The 23,438-nt window shown below is 39.6% G+C and overlaps 1 protein-coding gene across 2 annotated transcripts in view; it reads left to right on the forward strand.

Annotated features, from left to right (window-relative positions):
• Window positions 1–23,438, forward strand: part of LOC124555702 (protein Hook homolog 3-like) — a 185,081-nt gene that overhangs the window by 63,259 nt on the left and 98,384 nt on the right. For both annotated transcript variants that reach the window (XM_047129705.1, XM_047129706.1), the window contains exon 4: window positions 10,149–10,251. In XM_047129705.1, coding sequence (XP_046985661.1) covers window positions 10,149–10,251 — 103 coding nt within the window. The remainder of the gene's footprint in view (window positions 1–10,148; window positions 10,252–23,438) is intronic.

Genomic DNA, 23,438 nt, shown 5'->3' on the forward strand with positions numbered 1-23,438 from the left:
TAATTGGAAAAAAAGTACACTATTAGCACTATAATTCATGCAAAGAATTGAATAACTATTCAATTAGTTACTCACTCTTACATTTGAAATACAAGCTATGTAAAAGTTAAAATTTTGCTAGAAGTCTGATTGAACTAAAATCATGTACTCCTCAACACAACTATATTCTCTCATTCTCATAAAACCAATGCCCTTAAAATAACTTGGATGAATTTTGTTTAAAATTCTGGGAATTTTTTATACAGTTTTTGTTAGCTCATAGTACAATAGTTCTCTTAAAGACCCCCAAATAATGTGCACTAGCATTGTATTCAAGACATGAGAAGCCACCACAGAAAGGCCTTTGGTACCTACCTACCATGACAGGAACATGGAAAAATATTGTCAAGAATGTGGAAAAGAACTCTGGTTCAGCGAGTGATGACCAGATACTTCGACCTTGAGCTACTTGCACAGCGACCTAACACTTTCTTTGAACCACATGTAGCACTGTTGGTCAAATCACTACATATTTCACAACTGCTGTTGAAATCCTATACTTTCATGTATATTGTTAAAAAAAAAAAAAAGCACTCTGTCTTCAGGCCACAAGTGGCCTACCGGGACCATCCGACCACCATGTCATCCTCAGAGGAGGATGCGGATAGGAGGGGCGTGGGATCAGCACACCGCTCTCCCAGTCATTATGATGGTATTCTTGTCCGAAACCACTACTATTCAGTCGAGTGAGCTGTGTTTTGTGTGAGCTGGACATGTATATGGTAGGAGGATTCAAATGCCTTGCCTGACCAACCTGGTTTATGTTTTTTTATTATTATCCCCCCAAATAATTTTGGGCAGATGCTGAATTAATTTCTCGAACAAAAGCACACCCAATATGTCTTTGTCATAAAGTGATACTATGTGCCCATTGTGGGAGTTGGCTTTGGAATCTGGACCCACCCAGTATTGTTGTTTATGCCAAACATATGCAGGTAAGTTAGAATACAGCATAGCACAAGTGCAGAAGCAGCAAGGACAGTAATCACTGGTACCACTGATGCAATATTTTCTAATCAGTGAATGAAAAAAATGGCTTTTAAGTGGTCTTCACTTTTCATCTGGACCCATTTTTCAGGGATAGGGAGTTAACTCTGAGTCTGGGTACTATCTGGAAAAATATGCAAAAATATTCAGCCAGATCATGATAAGATTTCAGTTTGGTGCAAATATTGGCAACTTGCTTTAAATGCAGAAAAATGTAAAATTATGCACTTCGTAAGCAGTTTCTTATGACTACAATATCAATGAAACACTAGTGGAGTCAGTTAACTCATACAAATACCTATGGAATGATCGTATAGGCTCATTTGTAGGTGAAGCAGTTGGCAGACTTTGGTTCATTGGTAGTCTAAAAGGAGATTGCTTACAAAACAATTGTGCATCTCATTTTAGAATATGGCAATATTGCATGTATTCAGAGGAGGTCAGTACAAATGATCACAAGTTTGTTTGATTTATGTGAGAGGGTGACGTAAGTGCTCAAAAATCTGAATTGGTAGATCCTTGAAGATAGACACCACTTATCCCATGAAAGCCTACATACTATATTCCAGTCCCCTACGTATAATGCCTATAAAGACAGCAAAGACAAGATTACACTAATTACAGTGTGCACATGCATTTTAGCAGTCATTCTTTTTGTACTCCGTATGAGTTTGGAAGAGGAAAAAACAATAACATGTGGTAAAAGGTAACTGGCTTTTTACTTCACAGTGATTTGCACAGACTATGTATTTAGATGTAGATTCAATGAAATTGATACTTAAAACTTGACTGGTCTCTGAAACTTGGTAAAAAGTGAGATGCACACATGAAAGTAATTAATTCATTCATGCCTTCACTAGTAGAACTGTTTTGTGGCATATATATTCTATTTATCAGCCAAATGCTAATGATGTGGTACAAATTGAGTTCTCTTTTAACCTGTTCATTTCAAATTGCTCATGTCCCTTTTCCAAAAACTATTATTTGCTGTGCCACTCTCATGATCCTTACCACTCATTTGTTTCTGTGACATTGTTAACCAGTAAGTACTACGGATGTTGACAGGAACAGAGTTATTATGGAGGAGTCTCTCAGACCACTCTTTTGTTTCTCTATACATATTAAAAATTAAAGTCCTCCGCCATGTTCTTTTGTCTGTGTGTGAAGGCTATTTTCACTGTTAGACAGTCTTATTAATGAGGAAGGTTTGTGTGTAATTTATAATTATACTGATGATGTGTGTGTAATATATGTATTGGTATCTGTTTTGTATTCAAGTGGCATTTGGTATGACACATCATGGCAATGATGGGAGCTATATAGGAGGTAGTATGTGAGGGGAAAATCAGTGAAGTAAACTCCTACCGAAACTCCAGAGAGCAGTGAAGCTTGACCAGAATTTATACATATTATAAAGTCATTTGCCACATTGTTTTCTGTCTGTATGTGAACATCAGGCAGCAGAACTGAACATAAACCTTTCCAAGGCAAAAGTTACGTCTAATAATATGCAGCATGGTAGGAAATGAAAAACAAACTGGACACTGTCGGAGAATACATCTATCTTGGCCACTTTTTAAAATGATGGTAGACATAAGATCGAAAATATTTTGATGCCTCAAGCTAGGCTGACAAGCATTTGGAAGACATTCAACTGTCATGGCAGTAAAACTTGAAAAAAGGGGAGAAAAAAGAAAAGTTTTTGATCAGTGTGTTCTCCCTATTTTGACTTACTCATGCCTATGAGGAATGGACACTTCATGACTATACAAGATAGAACTTTTCATCAAGGGATGGAAACATCTCTGTTGGTATTTACAAGGTAAGATGGGGAAAAAAAGAGGGGCAGCGGGGCAGAAGACATCATATCAGTTACCGACATCAAGGACATCCTGGAGAGAATAGCCACTATGAAGTGGCAATGGACTGTCCGGTGGTGCCAAAAGAAATGACAATGGATGGACAAAGGCAGTGCTGGAATGGACTTCAAGACACAGAGACAGACCACGGGGAAGGCTGCCAGACTGATAAGAATAGGACAAAGACCTGTGGAAGATCACTGGAGTCAATTGGCTGAATATTGCTGAAGGACATTCCTCATGGCAGAAGAAATTGCAGACATCCCTGAGCTCAATACTTGGAGAGGCCACATCGTTTAATGATAGAAATGGGTGCTGCTGCTGCTGATGATGATGATGATAATGATAATGATAATATGAAGATGAAGGCCAATCTCAGGAACAACTGTAGGGATTTTGACATGGTTTTGACTAATAAATAGACTGATCATGAGGAAGGTTTACATATACAATTCATTATTGTTATGCCAGAAAACTGAAGAGTGTTAGTGCTACCTGTATGAAGGCAGGGTGGTTTGCTAGTTGTATATAAAACAATTGTTTTGTGTGAATATATATTTTCATGACTTCCTGTGTTCATTACACTTCTTGGACTAGACTCTATGGAAGTTAAGTTTTTTTTTTAACAATGCATGATTTAAAACACTTTGATAACTAACTAATACAGTAAAATTTGTAGTGTGTTTTTATTTTATGCATTACTAAAATAACTAAAAATAGTTACCTCCCCACTCACTCACAGAGTGTCATTAGTAATAAAATTAGAGATTCGCAACATTACTATTTGGAAAAACTCAACTCAGTTATGAGAAGTTGTATGTGAAATCAGCTTTGAGTTTATTACTCATTGTTTCTGTTGTGTCTTCTCTTGCACACTGTGTGGCTCTTTAGTGGATACAGGAGCAAAGAACAGATGCTGTTCATGAAGAGAGAAGTCAGATGTTAATTTATTATTATTAATTTATGGGCACATAGAAAGATTTGTGAAATAGCTGCTACTCCTGATCATCTGAGTTGTCAAATTGTAGTGCTGATAATAAAAACAAAACTCTTTCTTAATAGTGCATGAGAAAACATCTCTGCCTGTTCCACTGGTTGCAAATGAACTGTAAACTGGTTTGTCCCCAATTTGAAAATGGCCAAATGCACTTATTACCCAGTTAGTGCTTTCAATTCAGTGACATCAACATCTTGTAGATAGAACTAACAATCATTAGCATACTGTGCTCTAAGTTTAGATTTTTTTGAATTTGTCCATAGAATGATTTCATCTAAAATATCTTTGGTAAACCAAAGCAGGTTTCTCCAAGACTTTTCATCCACCTGTCACAGGTCAAACAGCTGGAAGGTGATGTGCATTGTCAACAGTTGTCATATCTTCAACATTTTCAATTTCCTTCTTTGAATTAGTCTTCTGATCACTGAATATCTTAAAAGCAGGGTTGTTATTGCTGTTGTCAAAGTCTCCGTCTGAGTATTCATTGAGTCATTCTTGAACATCCCCATCTGTGTCATGTAAAACACATTGTGTGCAAGGTCCAGCTTTCTCTGCCTTGGAGAAATGCTAACATTCAATAAAAACATGCCATGCATGTACTATGGTCTGTCAGTGTCATATTTCTGAAAGGCCAAAAATAAGAAACAAAATGCAGCTATAATGTAACAGTTTTGTCATGTCTAGCTTACCATCCAATAGGAATGTACACAGAACGTTCATTTCACTCTGCAGGTGTATGTGAAATACCATTAAACATAAGATTGTAGAGGTCTTGGAGACAGCCCTTAGTGTTTAAGGGCTAAAAATAAAATAAAATAAAATAAAAAGTAATGGAAAGTAACTTTTGAGTTTCTCTGTCTTTCCTGTTATCTGAAATACAGTGTCATAGTTTCATTTAGAGACTGTTGTGAAAAGCACTTTCTGAACGATAGTGCTTGTGTAGTTAATGTACTGTTACAGTTGTGCAGCACCATTGTATGGCAATGATAAAGAGAAAACATTGTTACGTGAAAATTTATGATATGTCAGATATGAAAATTGCTGTATGAAAGGAAGATTTTCCCAATATTGTTGTATTATAAAGATGTAGCTACATCTGGACAATAAGGGGAAGGATGAGAAAACAAAAACGCACTATTGTAGAAGGTTGTATACTTCTAGTGGAGACTTCACAGATGTGCAAACACTGATCAAAATGATCTGGAGGTCAGTCCAGATATTCTGTTTTCTCTGGAACAGCTTGGGATATAATTACTCATTATTACTGGAGAAAGATAAGAAAGTTCTTCAACACACTTAGACTTATTAACTACACACATAAATTGTAAGTAGAACATTACTCACTGAACCAGAGCTACAGAGATGACAGGTATAAATTGTGTTTGTTATGTTGGTTCACGTTGCACAGTAATTTAAGACACAAATCGCTATGATGCGTGCAATACTTTTATTCATGTAGCTTTTTAATGTTTTGTGTTTTGTTGAAGTGGGTGAACTAGAAGACCTCTCATCATGCAACTCTTTTTTCTAGGCAGTTTATTGCCAATATAAATTCATTCAAACTTGGTGAAGATTTATACAGTGTATGCATATTCATTTTTAACGGTTAATAAATGGATGGTTGCATTACAAAGCACCCGTACTTCTCTTGAGGGAGATCCATCAGAAGGAAATCCAGCAACTCCACCCATAGTTTGAAACAGTTTGGCATTGGACAGTTGTTGATTAAAGGCATGAGAAATTTGAAAATAGTGTACAGTGTATTTTATAGGAATTTGTACAATATAGACACTGGATTTATTGAGTGCTGACCAAAAGTAAATATCAAAACAATTTTTCTAAAAAATCTTAAGACCATTTTACAAAGAATGCAATTATTCCTATACTGTGCTTGGTTACCACCTCATTACTGAAATGAGAAAAGGTAGTGCGTGGAAGTTAGTGGCTCTACACCAAAGAAGGCAAACGTAATTTCATGTGCTGGAAAAGTTATCAATGCACCTGCTCCAAAAGGTGGGAAAGTGGGGACCATCCATCTTATTCATCAGATTCCAACTGGATTCTGACTCCCTTGAAGGTGTTACAGCAGCTGTAGGTTGATATTTTGATATCTTTCAATATTCACATTTCATTCATGGAATATATTTACAGGAGAAACGCTGGGCGAATATATTGATATGAAATGAAACGACATAAGAAGTGTGCTTGTGACAGTATTTCTTTTCCAGGCCTACCCTCATAATTAACATGGATTTTTGTATGTTGTTATCAGTAGAAGTCCAGATTAACACCATTTATCTTAGAGGTTGAAAATACCGCTTCAGTTGTAAATTACTTTATTTTCACATGACCGCTTTCAGACTGTTATAAGCCCATCCTCAGGTGTCGTAGCTGTTCTGCGCTCATAGGCAGCACACCGCGCCTGGTACACGCGGCGCTCGGGGACCACAGCACAGCTACGACACCTTTTAGATTAGATTAGATTAGACTAGATTAGTACTTGTTCCATAGATCATGAATACAACGCTTCGTAATGATGTGGAACGTGTCAGGTTAATAAAAGGTGTCTATACAAGATATTACATTACACAAAATATTACATGACACTCAATATTTTTAATTTTTGTTGTTGTTGTGGGGGTTGGGAAATTACCCACTTACTGTATCCAAAAATTCATCTAATGAGTAGGAGGAGTTGCCATTAAGAAATTCTTTAATTTCCTTTTAAATGCTATATGGCTATCTGTTAGACTTTTGATGCTATGAGGTAAGTGACCAAAGACTTTTGTGACAGCATAATTTATCCCTCTTCTGAGCCAAAGTTAGATTTAACCTTGAGTAGTGAAGATCATCCTTTCTCCTAGTGTTGTAGCCATGTACACTGCTATTACTTTTGAATTCATTCGGATTGTTAATAACAGATTTCATAATTGAATATATATATTGTGAGGCCACAGTGAAGATTTCTAGCTCTTTAAATAAGTGTCTGCAGGATGATCTTGGATGAACTCCAGCAATTATTCTGATTACACGCTTTTGTGCAATTAACACTCTTTTACTCAATGATGCCATACGAAAGCAGAGAATGAAAATAGGCGTGGTAAGCTAATTTACTCAGATGTATATTGACAAAATTTGCAATGACCCTAATAGCATAAGTAGCTGAACTCAAACGTTTCAGCAGATCCTCAGTGTGTCTTTTCCAGTTCAACCCCTCATCAATGCATACATCTAGAAATTTTGAATATTCTACCTTAGCTACCGATTTCTGATCAAAGTCTATATTTATTAATGGTGTCATTCCATTTACTGTGTAGAACTGTATATACTGTGTTTTGTCAAAGTTTAATGAGAGCCCATTTGCAGAGAACCACTTAATGATTTTCTGAAAAACATCGTTTACAATTTCACCAGTTAATTCACGTCTGTTGGGTGTGATAGCTATACTTGTATCATCAGCAAAAAGTACCAGCTTTGCATCTTCGTGAATATAGAATGGCAAGTCATTAATATATATTAAGAACAGCAGGGGACCCAAGACCGAACCTTGCGGCACCCCATTCTTGATTGTTCCCCAGTTTGAGAAATCACCAGTTTTTGACATGTTGTGTGAACTGTTTATTTCAACTTTCTGCACTCTTCCAGTTAGGTATGATTTAAACCATTTGAGCACTGTCCCATTCATACCACAGTACTTGAGCTTATCTATAAGTATTCCATGATTTACACAATCAAAAGCCTTTGATAGATCACAAAAAGTCCCAACGGGTGACTTCCGGTTACTCACAGCATTTAATATTTCATTAGTGAAAGTATATATAGCATTTTCCATTGAAAAACCCTTCTGGAAACCAAACAGACATTTTGTTAAAACTTTATTTTTACAAAGGTGTGAAGCTACTCTACAATACATTACTTTTTCAAGAATTTTGGATAAGGCAGTCAGAAGAGAGGTTGGGCGGTAGTTGTTGACATCAGACATATCCCCTTTTTAATGCAGTAGTTTAACAATGGCATACTTCAGTCTATCTGGGAAAATACCCTGCTTCAGAGAGCTATTACATATGTGGCTAAGAATCCCACTTATTTCTTGGGAACAAGCTTTTATTATCCTGCTGGAAATGCCATCAATTCCATGTGAGCTTTTATTCTTGAGAGTGTTTACTATCTTCCTAATTTCAGAAGGAGAGGTGGGTGGAATTTCAGTTGTATCAAATGGTGTGGGTAAGGCCTGTTCCATTAACTGCCTTGCTTCATCTAATGAACATTTAAATCCTATTTTCTCTACAACATTTAAGAAATTATTAATCAGTTTTTTTTCGACTCCGGCTTGTTGTTTATCAAGTTTCCATTCGCTTTGATGGTGATGCCATCATCCTGTACTCTTGGCTGCCCTGTCTCCCTTGTAATAATATTCCAAATTGTTTTGATTTTGTTATCAGAGGTATTAATCTCTGACATGGTGCACATGCTTCTGGACTTTTTAATAACCTTTCTTAATGTACCACAGTAGTTTTTATAATATTTGGCTGTTTCTGGGTCATTACTCTTTCTTGTTGTTAGATACAGTTCCCTTTTGTGGTTACAAGATATTTTTATTCATTTAGTAAGCCAAGGTTTTTTGCATGGTTTCTTATAATTAGATTTAACTGCTTTCTTGGGAAAACAGTTTTCAAATTCTCTTACAAGTGTATCATGAAATAAGTTATATTTTAAATTAGCATCGGGTTCCTTGTACACCTCATCCCAGTCTAACTGCTGAAGATTTTCTCTGATATTTCTAATTGTTGAGTCATTAATTGAATGCACAACTTTGGAGGGTAGTTTTGAATTACTGAATGGAGCTATGTCATATACTGTAACTAGCTGAGCATCATGATCAGAAAGTCCATTCTCAACAGGACAAGAATTTATGTTTTTAAACCTATCTTGGTCTATAAAAGTGTTATCTTTCAATGTGCTGCTGTCCTTTACTACCCGAGTAGGAAAATTAATGACAGATGTCAAATTGAAAGAACCGAGCAAGACTTCCAGGTCATTCTTCCTATTTCACTCTTTCAGTGAATCAACATTGAAGTCCCCACAAATATTAATTTGCTTTCCCTATCTGACAAACAGCACAACAAGGCATCCAAGTTTTCCAGGAATAAATGAACGTTTCCTAAAGGGGACCTATATACTGTTACAGTTATAAAAGAGCCCTCCTTCAGTTTAAGTTGACAGGCACATGCTTCTATATGTTGCTCTAGACAAAACTTTTTTGTATCTAAGCTTTCTACACAATGATAACTTTTGACATATATGGCAACTCCTCCTCCCACCTTATTCTCTCTACTCATATGTGCAGCTAGTTTATGACCACTGATATTTACCTTTTCCATATCAGACACAGTGTGATGCTCAGACAGGCATAGTATATCTGTTACATTATCAGATCCATTGTCATCTAAACAAACCAGGATCTCATCTACTTTGTTCTTCAATCCCAGAATATCTTTGTGAAAAATGGTAACATTATTTTTTACTTTACTTTTGTGAGAATCTACTTTTTTCTTTAATCCACCAATATTTTGGTTAAATATGGTAACATTATTATTTACTTTCCTGTTGTGAGAATTTTGTGAGTTTTGGACCTCTTTAGCACCTGAGGATGGGCTTATAACAGTCTGAAACCGGTTGTGTGAAAATAAAGTAATTTACAACTGAAGTGGTATTTTCAACCTCTGCTATAATGCTCAGTTGCGGATGTTGTTCCAACAGGATTGTTTGTTCCATTTATCTTGTTTGCACTAAGTGAAGAAACAGTAAATTATTCCATTTTTTATTCTCACGAAGAAAAATATTACATTTATACTATGTCTAAGGCCAAGTATAGAATGTCAAGTAGTGAAATTGTCAGTACATAACCCTATATCACACGACATGAATTTGTGGTTAACTGGCTGTCATTACTTTTGCTAGTTCTGAAATCAAAACTGTCTGCACCCATTATTATGGATCAGATTCTTGAGAATAAGGTTAATGTAATCAACCAACAAATATGTTTTATATTTGGGAATTTGTGGTGTACTTACATAACCTTTCTGTAATTCATTGTTCCTGGTGGTGTTTAACTCTCACCCAGCAGTAGTTTTTTGAGTTGTCAATGTTAAAATTTTCAAACCTAAAAATTAAGGTTCCACTGTATATAATTATTAATTGAATCAATGTATCAGATTAGTGAGGTTCTTTTTTGTAGTTTCAAGGTAATGTGGTGTTTGTTGCAGGTCAGCAACTTGAAGAAAGTAATTGAAGGCATAGTGGATTACTATCATGATGTTCTTAATCAACACCTTAGTGATTTCAACAAGCCTGATGTTGTCAGAATTGGTTTGTATTACTGCTTATTTTCAAACTTCAGTTATTTTTTCTCAAATTTGGTGGTAGTGCTCAGAGAAAGTAGAAATAGTTTTCAGGACAATAACATTGAAACTAATATTACATGGCACAAAAGAGGAGGCAAATTGGTGACATAGATTCAAAGGAAAGCTCTGAACAATATGTCAAATGATGGACACAAAATGAAAAAGGCACTTTTAATGTGTATACAGGCATGACAGTACTGCTTCACTATACTGTCGGTATGGATAATTCATGGGGCTACGGTGGCCCAATAATAACCAAGGCAACAGAAACCCACGAGAGGGAAATGAACTCGCCATGTGAGTCAATCTGTGGGAAGCGGACAATGGGAACCCACGTAGAGATGAGCACGGGAAGAACTCAGCACGTGGCTGCCACAGACGGCTAACAGCTAAGCACTCGGCACAACATATAGCATAATACGCTAGATGAGGTCCACAGTGGCTAAATCCAAGTAAGCACTGACCCACCCAGCGTGTTGTCACCCACAGTTAAACATTTCCTTTGCCAGTGGGTCTGCCCATACTATGTGTCATGTTCATCGTCCGTGGCAGGTTTCCGCTGTATCCCGCTACACTGTGTATGCCAGCTTGTCTGCCTCCATTGTGGTGTCCACTGGAAAGGATACTAAATCCTTCTTCCCCCCTCCCCACCTCTGAAAAGCACATGTAGGGCCAAAATTATAAGGCTTGGGCTGCGACCTCTGCTGCGGAACCAGAGAGGCCCGTGGAGAATCTGACACCAGACCAACCACCAAAGGAGGCAATGTCAATGCCACTGGCTCTGCTAGAAGGGCAAGGAAGTTTTGGCAGCCAAGGTGATGCCTTCTCCATGGGTGAGGGGTGGGGGAAGGGGAGGAGGAGGAGGATGAGGAGGAGTAGGGTGGATCAAAATCCATAGACTCCATATCAGCAGGTGCAGGTACAGCCTTCTCTGAAGGCTACTACTGCAAGTGATAGGAGGACAGTGGAATGTGTGGAGGGGATGGCAATGGGAAAACACATTGTTGCAGGTGGGAGCCCTCACGCGGAACAACAACGTGACCCCATCTGCCACCTAGGAGACCAGCGGCCATAGCAGCATTACCCTAACGAGGTGCAGGCATAGCCAATTTGCGTGGTGGGTCAGCTACTCACTGCCAACATCAACCACAAACAACTGCCAACCTTTGTGACCCCCCCCCCCCCCCCCCCCACACACACACACTCAACACCCAGCAGCCACCTTTGCTGGCAGCTGAAAGACCCCAATAAGGAAAATGCGGCAGTTTACAGTGGTCTGTGGCATGCAATTTAGGGTGCAGCAAATCTGGGAGACCCCATGGATGGCACCTGTCCAAACGTTCTGCTGGGTTGGACCTGTTGACCAACATTATCACCCTGTATGTAGCTAGAAAGTTTAAAAAATGCACTGTCACAGGAAGCAGCAGACACAGACATCTTCATTTGGCTGTTAAATGTATGCACAAAGTGCTTCACTTCCAAGTTAGAAGTTGCATTGAATGGTCTACTAGGCAGATGCTGGACACTATTGCGAACTTAAAAGTCTTCAAACTCCTGTCATACAAATTGCCAATCATTGTCAGATACCAAGGTCTTACGAATGCCCCAATGTCAAAAATAACTGACAATGCCTGAACCGTGACAGTCAACAACATGGAGGGCAACTTGGATATGTACAGGAAGTTGGACAATGCATCGGTCACCAACAACCACGTGCAGCTCAAAAAGTGGCCAGCGAAATCGACATACACCTTATCCCAAGGGTGCTCTGGGACCAACCAAGGAGAGTACTGGTGTGGCAGTGCAGCCTGGTTATGTGTACAAGCCTGGCAAATATGCATCAGATGTTTGATGTCAAGATTGATTGCCGGGCAGTATTCATGACGTCTCGCCAGTGCCTTCATACAAGTCCCACCCCATTGTGACGTATGCAGCAAAAGGTGTAAGTGAGGATGCAATGCTGGGGAATTACTGCATGACAGCATTGCTCCTCTGTGTGGCAAGCATGAGAATCACTGGACAGTGTTGAACGAATCATGTAGGAGGAAAAACTTATGCCACACCTGATCTGCAGCCAAAGATATGCACTCTGGCTGAACCAAGCGAGTCACCAAAATGATATTCCGGGAAAGCGGGTCAGCGGCTGTGGAAAGCATCTTTAATGTGCTGTCCAGGTTCTGACAGGACAGGTCAGCACCATTGTCATACTGAGACACATCAGAGGCTAGGGTTAAAGACTTGTCTGGCATAAAGAAAGCCAAACAGGGAGCAAAGTAGAAATGCTGCTTGAGAGACTGAATAGTCTGTTGACAATCTGCAGACCAGACAAACTTCACACCCTTGTGGTGAATCTGCTTAAGGGGCTGGCAGATATGTGCAGTCTGGGGAATGAGCTGAGCATAATACAAAGTCTTACCCAAAAGAGACTGGAGCTCCTTCAGGTTCTTGTGCACCATTAGGTTGACAATGAGAGAGATCATCTTTACTAAGCACCTGACCCAAGAAATGTACCTTCAAGGAGAAAAAACTGCACTCCAACATGCAAGATAGGCCATTCTCCAGGAGGCATTGAGAAACTGACTGAAGGTTTCGTAAATTCTCCTCCCAAGTAGAGCCCGTGACCCAGATGTCAACAAGGTAACTGATGCAACAGGGAATGTCCTGAATCAACTGCTCCAAATATTGTCAGTAAGTTCCTGCTACAGATGAGATTCCAGAAGGCAAGCAGTTAAACTGAAAAAGGGGGTGTTGAGGACCAAGAAAGTCCAGAAAAGCGCATCCAGTGGCATCTGCAGGTAAGCATCACACAAACTGATGCAGGGAAAATAGTGACACCATGAGAACTTCATCAACAACTCTGCCTGCTGCAGAATCTGCAACACATTGAGTGCTGACCGTCTGTTCAAAATTACCGCAAAGGCACACGGCACCCTCAGGCTTCTGAATAGCCACCAAATGGGTGGCCTCACTCAATGAAATAAGAGAAACAATGCGCTGATCCTGTCAATGCTGCAACCCAGCCTTTGTCTTGTCATGCATTGCAAGAGAATGGGGTGGGAAAGACAAAATTTGGGTACTGCCAATGGCTCAAGAGAAATAAGTGCCTTGTAATTTCCTGCTGAACCGAAGGTACTCTCAGACAGTGGGCAGTCAGACACAGTAGGGAGTCCAAATCATGAAAAGAATGGATTGAGGCACTAACACTTCAACAATCTGGAAGCCAAAAATAGAGCTCAGGTGGTCGTTGCAACTGTATGCACCCCAAGAGCCTGTATATATCTAGGCTACCTATCACTCCCAGGTGTACCTAAAATTCAACTGGACACCCATCCACTATGAATGTGAGCAAAATATGCCAGAGTGACACTTGTGGGGCATAAGAAACATTCCCAGAGTCCATTGGAAACACTCGGGTGTCCGATGACTGAATCACAGCCTATCAACTGTCACAAACAGTTGCCAAACGATCTGTCTACTGGCATATCCCACACATTGTCTCCATATACTGGGAGTTGGGGCACACAAATTACAGTCAGTGCAGGACCGTTGGCTCACCCAACAACCAGGAGAGTGACATTGAGGACCTGAAAAATGCCACTGGTGGCAATTATGATGATGTGAGAGCCGCAAACCCACCAAGCTCGACATGGGTGAGAACGTGCCGTGCTGCAACACCACTTCACCAGAAAAGTCAATGGCTCCATGGGAGGCATGGCTGTGTGGGGTATCCCAAAGGGCATTGGGGGTTGTTTACTGATCACATCCAATTGAGCCACCTGCCAATTATCAGAAAAGATGTCCCTTGCCTCAACTGTAAGCTCATGCAATTCTGCAATTTTGACATCAACTAAAGAAGGGCTGCACAAGATTAATGCACTAGTCCGAACCTCATGACCAGGAGCTAGCCTGACAATAATATCCTGAATTAGTGTGTCTGCATAAGAAATAGCACATGTGTGAACGCCCTGCAAATCGTTGATCTAGGCCACATCTGACTGCCCAGGATGCTTGTGGTGCTGGTTAAACTGTAACCGCACTACTCTCAAATGGGTTTGACATCCAGAATACTGTATAAGCAACTGATAAAGATCATCAAAGGAAGTCTTCAAATTTTGGACAACTTCGTATAAACCTGCACTGCTGGACAACAACAAGGCAACCTTGATAAGGATCGATGACACGCTTTACCTGGCAGTGCAGCAAGGAGCAGCGCAGGAAATTCTCCTATGTTTCCAATGACTCATTAAAACTGGCAAGTGTTTTTGGGAGTGGCAGGCATTGTGCAGAAAAGGGAACTACAGGAACCTGGATCCCCTCCCCACTGTCAAGGCACATGCATGAAGCAAGTCTGCAGTCTGGTTTATTAGTGCCTGCATGTGCTCCTGTTGCTGCTCCTGCTGCTGCTATTGCTGCAGCTGGTGCTGCTCCTTTTGTATGCGCTACTGCTCCTACCAGAACTGCAGAAATGCTGGGTACATGGTGGTCTAAGTGAACACTAGGAAAAGGGGAAAGAAAATATAGGAATATTACACGCATAAAGATGTCCTCTGTAGCCACTTTAGTATGTACAAGGGCGTGACAACCCTGCTTCAGTACTTGCTTGGTGCAGATACTTCACAGGCCAATGGTGGCTCAATAATAGCTGGAGAACAGAGCCCCATGAGAGGGAAACAAACTTGCAATTCAAGTCATTCTGTGGGGAAACAGAGGGTCTGAACCCATGTAGAGACAAGCACGGGAAGAACTCAGTGTGTGGCCTGTGCAGACAGCGAACAGCTAAGCGCTCAGCCCAACACATGGCACAATATGCTAGGTGAGGTCCACAGTGGTCAAACTCCAGGTAAACACTGTCCCACGGGGCCTACAACTGCCCACAGGTAAACACCTTTGCTAGCAGGTCTGCCAATACTGTGTGGCACTTGCACCCCCGATAGCAGGTTTCCGCAACTATCTCACTGTGCCACCCACTTCAGCTCTAAATTTTTTGAGTTTCATGTAGCATTTCTGCATATTATGTGCATCCTATAGGCGGAAAATACTAGGCATGATCAGAATCTAACAGGAATTTTTCTTTTTCTTAAATCATATTTATTTATTCATCAACATCAAATTTTTCCTTCAGAGTAATTCCCTTCAGATGTAATACACTTGTGTCGGTGCTTTTTCCAATTTTGGAAGCACTTCTGGAACTCATTTTTCATTATGGTGTTTAGCTCCTTCAACAGTTCTGTTTCTATCTCATCAGTGGTGGTGAAGTAACCTCTTTTCATTGTTCTCTTCAGCCTTGGGAATGGAAGGAAGTTGCAGAGGGCCATGTCCGGCAAATATGCCGGATGAGGCAACATAACAGTTTTATTTTATGCCAAAAAATCATGAACTAGCATTGAGGTGTGAGCGGGAGCATTGTTGAGCTACAACAATGCCACAGTATTTTCTTCTGATTGCTTCATGCAAATGGCACATAACTTCCAGGTAGTATTCCTTATTGACCGAACGACCACAAGACAGGAACTCATGACGCCCTGTCCCATTGTAATGGAAGAAAACAGTAAGAAGAACCTTCACATGTGATGGAACTCGTCAAATTTCTTTTTTGATTTTGGCTCTTCAGGTAGTTTCCATTGGAATGACTGACCTTTGGGTTCAATGTCATACCCATACACCCATGTTTTGTCACCAATTATAATCTCCTTTAGAAGTTATGGGTTGTTGTCAGCTTCATTCAATAATTACTGAGCAATGTCTACACAATGTAGTTTTTGGTTGAAGTTCAACAATTTCAGAATGAACTTTGCTGATACACTTTTTATGCCCAAAACATCTGAAAAAATTGCTTGACATGAGCCACGGGATATGCCACCATCATCAGCAACCATTCTGATGGTGATTCAGCAATATTCCAAAACCATTTTCTTTACTTCTTTCACATTGTCATGGTATCTGGCGGGCATCATATTCAACATCTTCTTGACCCTCTTTGAAACATTTATACCATGTATAAACTCTTGTCATACTCATAGTAGATGTGCCAAAAGCCACAGTCAACATTTCAAATGTGGTGCTGCATTTTATTTCATTTTTCAAGCAAAATTTAATGTGGATTCTTTGATCCATGTTTTTGTAATTAAAAATTCACTGAACACTTGAAAACGCTTATACCCTTTTTGACTGTCAGCAATAAATGAAATATTCAAAACAGCTTAAAATTCAAACAAGCATCAGGAACATGTGTACCAACAAGATTTAAAAAAAGAGAAAGAAAACTGAAATTGGAGGTACAAAGCTTGTGAAATTAAAAAAAATCCCATCACATTTTGATCACACCTCATATATTGTATTTGCTCCCAATTTAGAATGGTATAATGTGGTTTGATAAATTTCATATGCACAAAGATAACACACTGAAGAACATCTTATGATGGAAAGTATATATGTCTTATATACACTTACATATGTGAGTAGCCTTAGAACAAAGAATTTCATTATAGACCTGAAACATTACTGTACCAGTGTACAATATGCTATGAGATGTACAGCTGTCAAATATGTTATATAGAGCTTTGCGTTTAAAATGTTTATGAAAGCCCAAAGAATGCATAATTGTAATTTTCAATTCCTTCATGGAAATGTGAGTAGTTGTGTGCATGAGCAGATTAGGGGATAGATGTCTTGGGAGGCTCATCATAGAGAGAAGAAGGGAGAAAGGAGAGAATATTGGAGGAGGAATACAAAGTAGTCAAAAGAAATAAGAGACAGAGAAAGACTGAAAGGTAAAGTTGGAATGGCGTGGGAGAGAGGGGGAAAAAAAGGGGGAGGGGGAGTGGGAGCTTGGATTGTTTACAGTGTGTGGGCCCATCTCCTATTCCAACTCAGTCACTGACACTTCTTATTTCATCCATAGCATGGCCGCACATGAAAGTAACAACACCATATACCAACTTTGCTTCGAACATTGCATGTAATTCTGTGTGGGTGTGACCAGGAACAAATTATTCGTTGATATGATTGGCCAACCTGTGATCAAAGACAACCTTCTGTTGCTGAGCATACCATGTAATGCAGTGTGGTGGATTTCAGCAACTCCTGCACAACCTATTCCATTTGAATTCTTCATACGGACATGAGTTTTTCCTGATCTTTGCAAATGGGAATGGTCTCTGCAACATAACATTTGGTAATAACAGTTCATTTCTCATCGCAGTTGCATGGCAATATTAACATAACCAATGGCAGCCTATCTGACCATTTTCAGATTTAAAATAATAATAATAAAATGCAATCTGTAAAAGACTGAATTAAAATGTAGAAGAGAAGTTGTTGGACAAGTTTTAGCCTGGGCATACATTGGCACAACAGTCGAATGTTATGAGTGACAAACGTAGGGAATGGGGCTCTTGGTTTAACCATGTGACTCACAAGAATGATGAAATCCTGTATAAAATCCCCTATGGAGCTCAGTCGTTGGATGAACATTGCGGTGAAACAGTTGTTATTGGGCAATATTAAGGGTACCTACCACAACTCAGTTGTATGATACATTTGAAAACTTGTTACGTTTCTGCATTTATAAAATGTCAGAGAGACTTTCATAATCATTAAATTGATGAATAGGTTCTATAATAACACACTCCTGGTTGCCACAGCACTACCTCTGTATGCTGAACCTGATGGGCCATTCAGCAATTACTGGCTACAGCTACGTTCACATGCAGGGGTTTGTTGTTATACCCAGCACAAGCACAGAGAAAAGTATCTTGGCAAATGTATATCATGACCTAGTTCAATGGCATCCGCATGCAGAAGTAGGCAACGTGACCATCCTCACTGGCGACATGTAGCCAGTCACTTTCACAGAACATGGTGCCTGATGCAGAACTTCTATTTCTTTGTGCTAGTGCTGTGAATATAATTGTAAAAAGGGAGAGTAATCAAAGCAATGAACCTTGGTGATGGGTGCGCAACTTTCTCAGTAAACAGTGCAGTCATGGAGCTTACAGTCCAGTGATGACTCACCTAAATGTTCAAGACATAAGAGCGTTTCAAAATTTTGTTTATTATGTCTGTGAACAACTTTGAACTATTACTAAATATGACTGCTCAATATTACACATTAAAGGATACTAATTTTTGAGAAGCTGAAACCCCTCCTGAACAACTTGCTGTTACATTATGCTTTTTAGCTACTGCAGATTTGTACAGCTCGTTAATTTAGATGCATGGGATTTCAAAATCAGTGAAGTAATACCAAAACTGTTGGTTTGATTACATCCTTCAGGAAGAACAGTGAATTGTAAGCATACTACATTGATACATACATCTCTTCTGTTCCCAATCCTGGTGTCTTTGGGGATGAACATTTGTTAAAGGAATTGTGACTTCAGGTTGCAAATTTTAGTGTCCAATTCTTTATCCAAAATACCAAATAAAGATGCGAGTTGGTGAACTGCATCACATTGGATGTGGTTTTTATAATCGAGGAATGTAGGATCCCATAACAAAACACCTTTTGTGAAATTCTTCAATTAGTTAAACGGTATTATTTTTCATCCAGTCCATCTTCACAAACTGCTGCTGAATGTACACAGCTGATTACTTGCACACAAGATGCAATGCCACAAGTCTGCCTGTGAACTGATTGCACATGCACAGTAGAAATGTCTCAGGAGTTTGTGACGCATTTTTGACAAGTGAATGGATACAGGCATATGTACCAGAACAGAGTATTTTCTCACAATTCTAGCTTTGATGCTGCAGGTATATGTTGCAGGAACTTGCAACTTGTGCCACATCTCGTCAGCTACAGGTGCGAGGCCCAAGTCTACATGACAAATCACGCAATGTGAATGAAGCTTACTGTATCAGCCCCTAGCCTGTGGCATCATTTGGATACGGTATAGACGCACATGGGTTCAGTATCCTGTGGTCCCAGCCGCTATTAGCTTCCCAGGTCTTGGAGTCACTACTTCTCACTCAAGCTGCTTCTTATACGGTGTCACGAGGCTGAGAGCATTCCTTGCACTACCAGAAATTGAATCCAGGTCCTCTGTATGGCAGTCAGACACAGTAACCAGTCAGTGGTGGACATAGTCTGGTTGATAGTGTTTGATGCCAAATCACTTGGAAAACAAACAATAAAAATTGAATTATACACTACATGAAATTGTAATAATTGTTAGTGGTAGTCACCTGCAAGGACATAATTGACCTTGACACAAATAAGCTGTGATTTGTGAAACAAATTGCCCGATCATGGAATACATCATACAAGTCATTCAAACTGGTTTAAGTAACCTTGTCCCACCTGTCAACTGGATATTGTTTTTTAAAACATGCATTCATAATGCAGTAGGATATCCCAGTCGGTGGTGATTTTACGCCACATTTTAGCAGAGGTTTTTGTATTTTTCAAATTTTACAAGAAATATTTGTTGTCCTTGGATCATTTTGCAAACTGGTTTTAGACATATCTCTTTAAAAAAAGAGGAAAAGCAGTAGCAGAAACATTCCCATATAAAAAAGCCCACATTATTTATACAGTATGCATTTTGTCTGCATTTTACTTTCTCGGGGGACAATCTTTGTATTTGGATAAAGTCCTTTCCTAATTACTAGTTTCAAAGTAAATCACTGGCCATTTAAACTGTGGCGCGATGAAGACTGCACTTCAGAAATGTAAAATTGGCAAGAAGTGTACTACATGTGTAGATACATAAATGATTAGAATTTCAGAGTAACTATACAAAGTAGGTAAGAGTAATACCACCAACATTTTGCATAAAAGGACGTATTATGCAGTAGATTTTTCCTTCGGCTATGACATTTGATGTTGACATTGATGTGAATTGAATAGATTGCTGCTTGTCACATAGAGGTGCCACTGAGCAGTGGACACACACATTTAAAAGTTGACCATTGGATGTTGTGTAGCTATCAGACAACATTCTTCATTAGATGGAGAACACACACACACACACACACACACACACACACACACACACACACACATTTTTAATTTTTATACACACATAACTCTCACACTAATGTCCATTGTCTTTTCTGTGTGCTGTGTCCCCACAATGCCCTTGAAGACTGTGTGTGTGTGTGTGTGTGTGTGTGTGTGTGTGTGTGATTTTTATTTAGCTGATGATAGACTTTGTCTGTTAGCTAAGTAACATCCAACAATCTACTTGTAAATGTGTCTGACTGATGTTCAACGTGTCCTCTTTGTGATGAGTTGTAATTTATCCTATTGTGTATTGTTATTCCATCCCTGATTTTCAGTTGTTGCATTTAAATGTTACCTGTTTGTGAGTAGATCGTGTCATGCCTCGTGTAACGAGAAACATCTACCAGTGTGTGTCAGAATTCGAAAATGACGGAGTCGTGGCATATAGAGACTGGAGTTCATCATTCCATGATATTGCTGTTCCTGTTTGTTGTGTTCTCATGGCTACTGTGTGATTATGGAATCACTCGGTTCAGGGAGGCCGTATTTAATGTCTTGCAGAATCTCACTGCCCCCAATGATTAGCATTCAAAAGTACAGAGGTAGTCTGTGCTTGGCTATGCAGGATAATAAAGCCACATTACATACTTTGAGTGGAAATGGCTTGTTTGCTTCAACATAAGTATCCACATGGGTAATGCAATAACATCTGGAGTACCACAAACTGTCAGCATGGCCATCACCGTTGTGACTTCCCTTGACATGACAACAGAGAGAATTGCATGTGCAGTGTTGCTAAGAGACACATGAGTGGCACCAAATCATCTTTTCAGATGAGTCTCAGTTCTACTTACTGTATCACAATGGATGTATCTGTGCGTGGAGTCTTTGAGGAGAAAAAATTACCATCTTATGTTTGTCAGTCATACAGTCATACCTGACCTGATGGTGTGGGATGCCATTGGGTACTTGTCACAATCACCTCTAGGCCACATAGATGATAATTAGGACAGCAGATATTATATTTCTGATGTGTTAAGGCTAGTGGCTGTGCCCTGTCTCCACCTCTGTGACATTATCTTTCAACAAGATAATGCAATAATGCATGTTACTCATGCTGTTCTCTTCTACCTTGATATGGAGGCTGTTAGACTGTTGCCTTGACCAGCATGTGCTCCATATCTCTCACTCACTGAAAAAATGTGGTTGTGTGTTGTCAAGAGAAGGACACCATCACATGCTAGCCATTGTGATTGATGAACTCTATGAGTGATGTACATGTATCTGTCATCAGAGTTCAGTATGACTCAGTGCGCAGCTGTATTAGAGCTTTTTTTTTTGCTGTCAGAGGTGGCAGTTCATATACTTCCAACTCGCTTAAAAATTTAATAATGTGTACTTGCTATTATACATTATACATGCAATAATAAAATTTCATTATTTGGTATTCTTCCTGGCATTGTGATTTTAATGGCCATCTGTGTACATAAATAAGCTGAGATTAGCTAAACTCTTCTTTATGACTGTGTGTTTTCATACTTTTTTTTGTTATAGTTTGTTCAGTTTGTTGTATAGTATGCATAGGTCTAATTCTTTTATTGCTTCTGTATTTGCTGTTACTTAGGTGGCCTCTTCATATATTATTAATTTGTTATCTACTGCTGAAAGAACATAAGCTTTTCTAATACAGATTTCATGAGGGAAACGTACTTTACCAGCTGAAAATTGGAGCACATACTTATGTTAGTACCATCATTGTTACTTGTGATTTATGTACACTGAGAGAGGGGGGAAAAAACTAATTTTCAGTAATGAAATTTTATGAGTACATTTGTCTAGATAACATATTTAAGTGATTAGCATTGTAAGATTACAGGTTAATTTAAATGTGAGATAAGCCATTGCAGATGTGAAATGCTGGTACATTAGTAACCGGTACCCCAGAATGTTGAATGTAAGCATGCAAATGTACATGCATTGTGTTGTACATGTGCTGGATGCCAGTTTGTAGGATGGAGTTCCATACCTGTTGCACTCGGTTAGGCAATACAGGGATGGTTAATGCTGTATGTGGATGACTCTAGAGTTGTCATCTGATGATGTTCCGTATGTGCTTGATTGGAGGCAGATTGATTTATCAGGACAAGGCAACATCTTGACATACTGTAGAGCATGTTGAGCTACACCAGCAGTATGTGGGTGAGCGTTATCCAGCTGGAAATCACCCCATGGAAATCTGTTCATGAGTGGCAGTACAAAAGGTCAAATCACCAGACTGATGTACAGATTTCCAGCCAGGTGTGTGGGATAACCACGAAAGTGCTCCTGCTGTCATATGAAAGTGCATCCCTAACTACAATGCCAGGTGTAGCTCCAGTGTGTCTTAACACGCAGATAGGTCAGTTGCAAGCCCTCAAGTGGTCTCCTAACCAACACATGGCCATCTCTGGCACTGAGGCAGAACCAGCTTTCAGCAGTAAAAACAAAAGACCTCCACCCTGACCTCCAATGTGATCTCACTCGACACCACTGAAATCGCTAATGCCGGTGGTGTGGGGTCAGTGGAATGCATGCTACAGGTTCTCTGGTTTGGAGATATCCTTAAAATAACCAATTTGTAACAGTTTGTTGTGTCACTGTGGTGCTAACTGCTGCAAAATTGCTCCTGCAGATCCAGTAGATGGAGTACAACGTGCCAGAGGCATATGCTAAACCGGTGGTGTTCCCTCTCAGTAGTTACTAAAATGTAGACTTTCACAGCCGGAAATGTCATGTCCATTATAATTATCCGGGCTGTTATACCGTGATTGGTTGATGAATTCTGAGTCAATTCCCAACGTTTCGTCCACATCTGTGGAGGACATCTTCAAGGGGGTCTGTAGCTCAATGGAAGGTCCAACACACCCACTGGCTCGCTACTGACTGCCGCTAAATTCCATGTCCATGCACTCCCGAGCTGAGGCATGACGTCGCGTGTTTTGAAAACATCTGTGCAATTGGCGACTGTCCGCTGCCATCGATAGTCGTTGCCATCACCCAGTAGTGGATGGGCGGTACACATCTTCTTCAACACCGGCATCCATATACCGCTTAATTTCACGCCCTGCTCATTTCGATTGAAATTATTAGGGTGTTTGGCGATTTTGATTACCTCCCTGTAGAGCCTTTTGTAATATCTGCTTGTGGCTGCTAGTACTTGCATCTCC

Source organism: Schistocerca americana, chromosome X, assembly GCF_021461395.2.
Source record: "Schistocerca americana isolate TAMUIC-IGC-003095 chromosome X, iqSchAmer2.1, whole genome shotgun sequence".
NCBI classification, from domain to species: domain Eukaryota; kingdom Metazoa; phylum Arthropoda; class Insecta; order Orthoptera; family Acrididae; genus Schistocerca; species Schistocerca americana.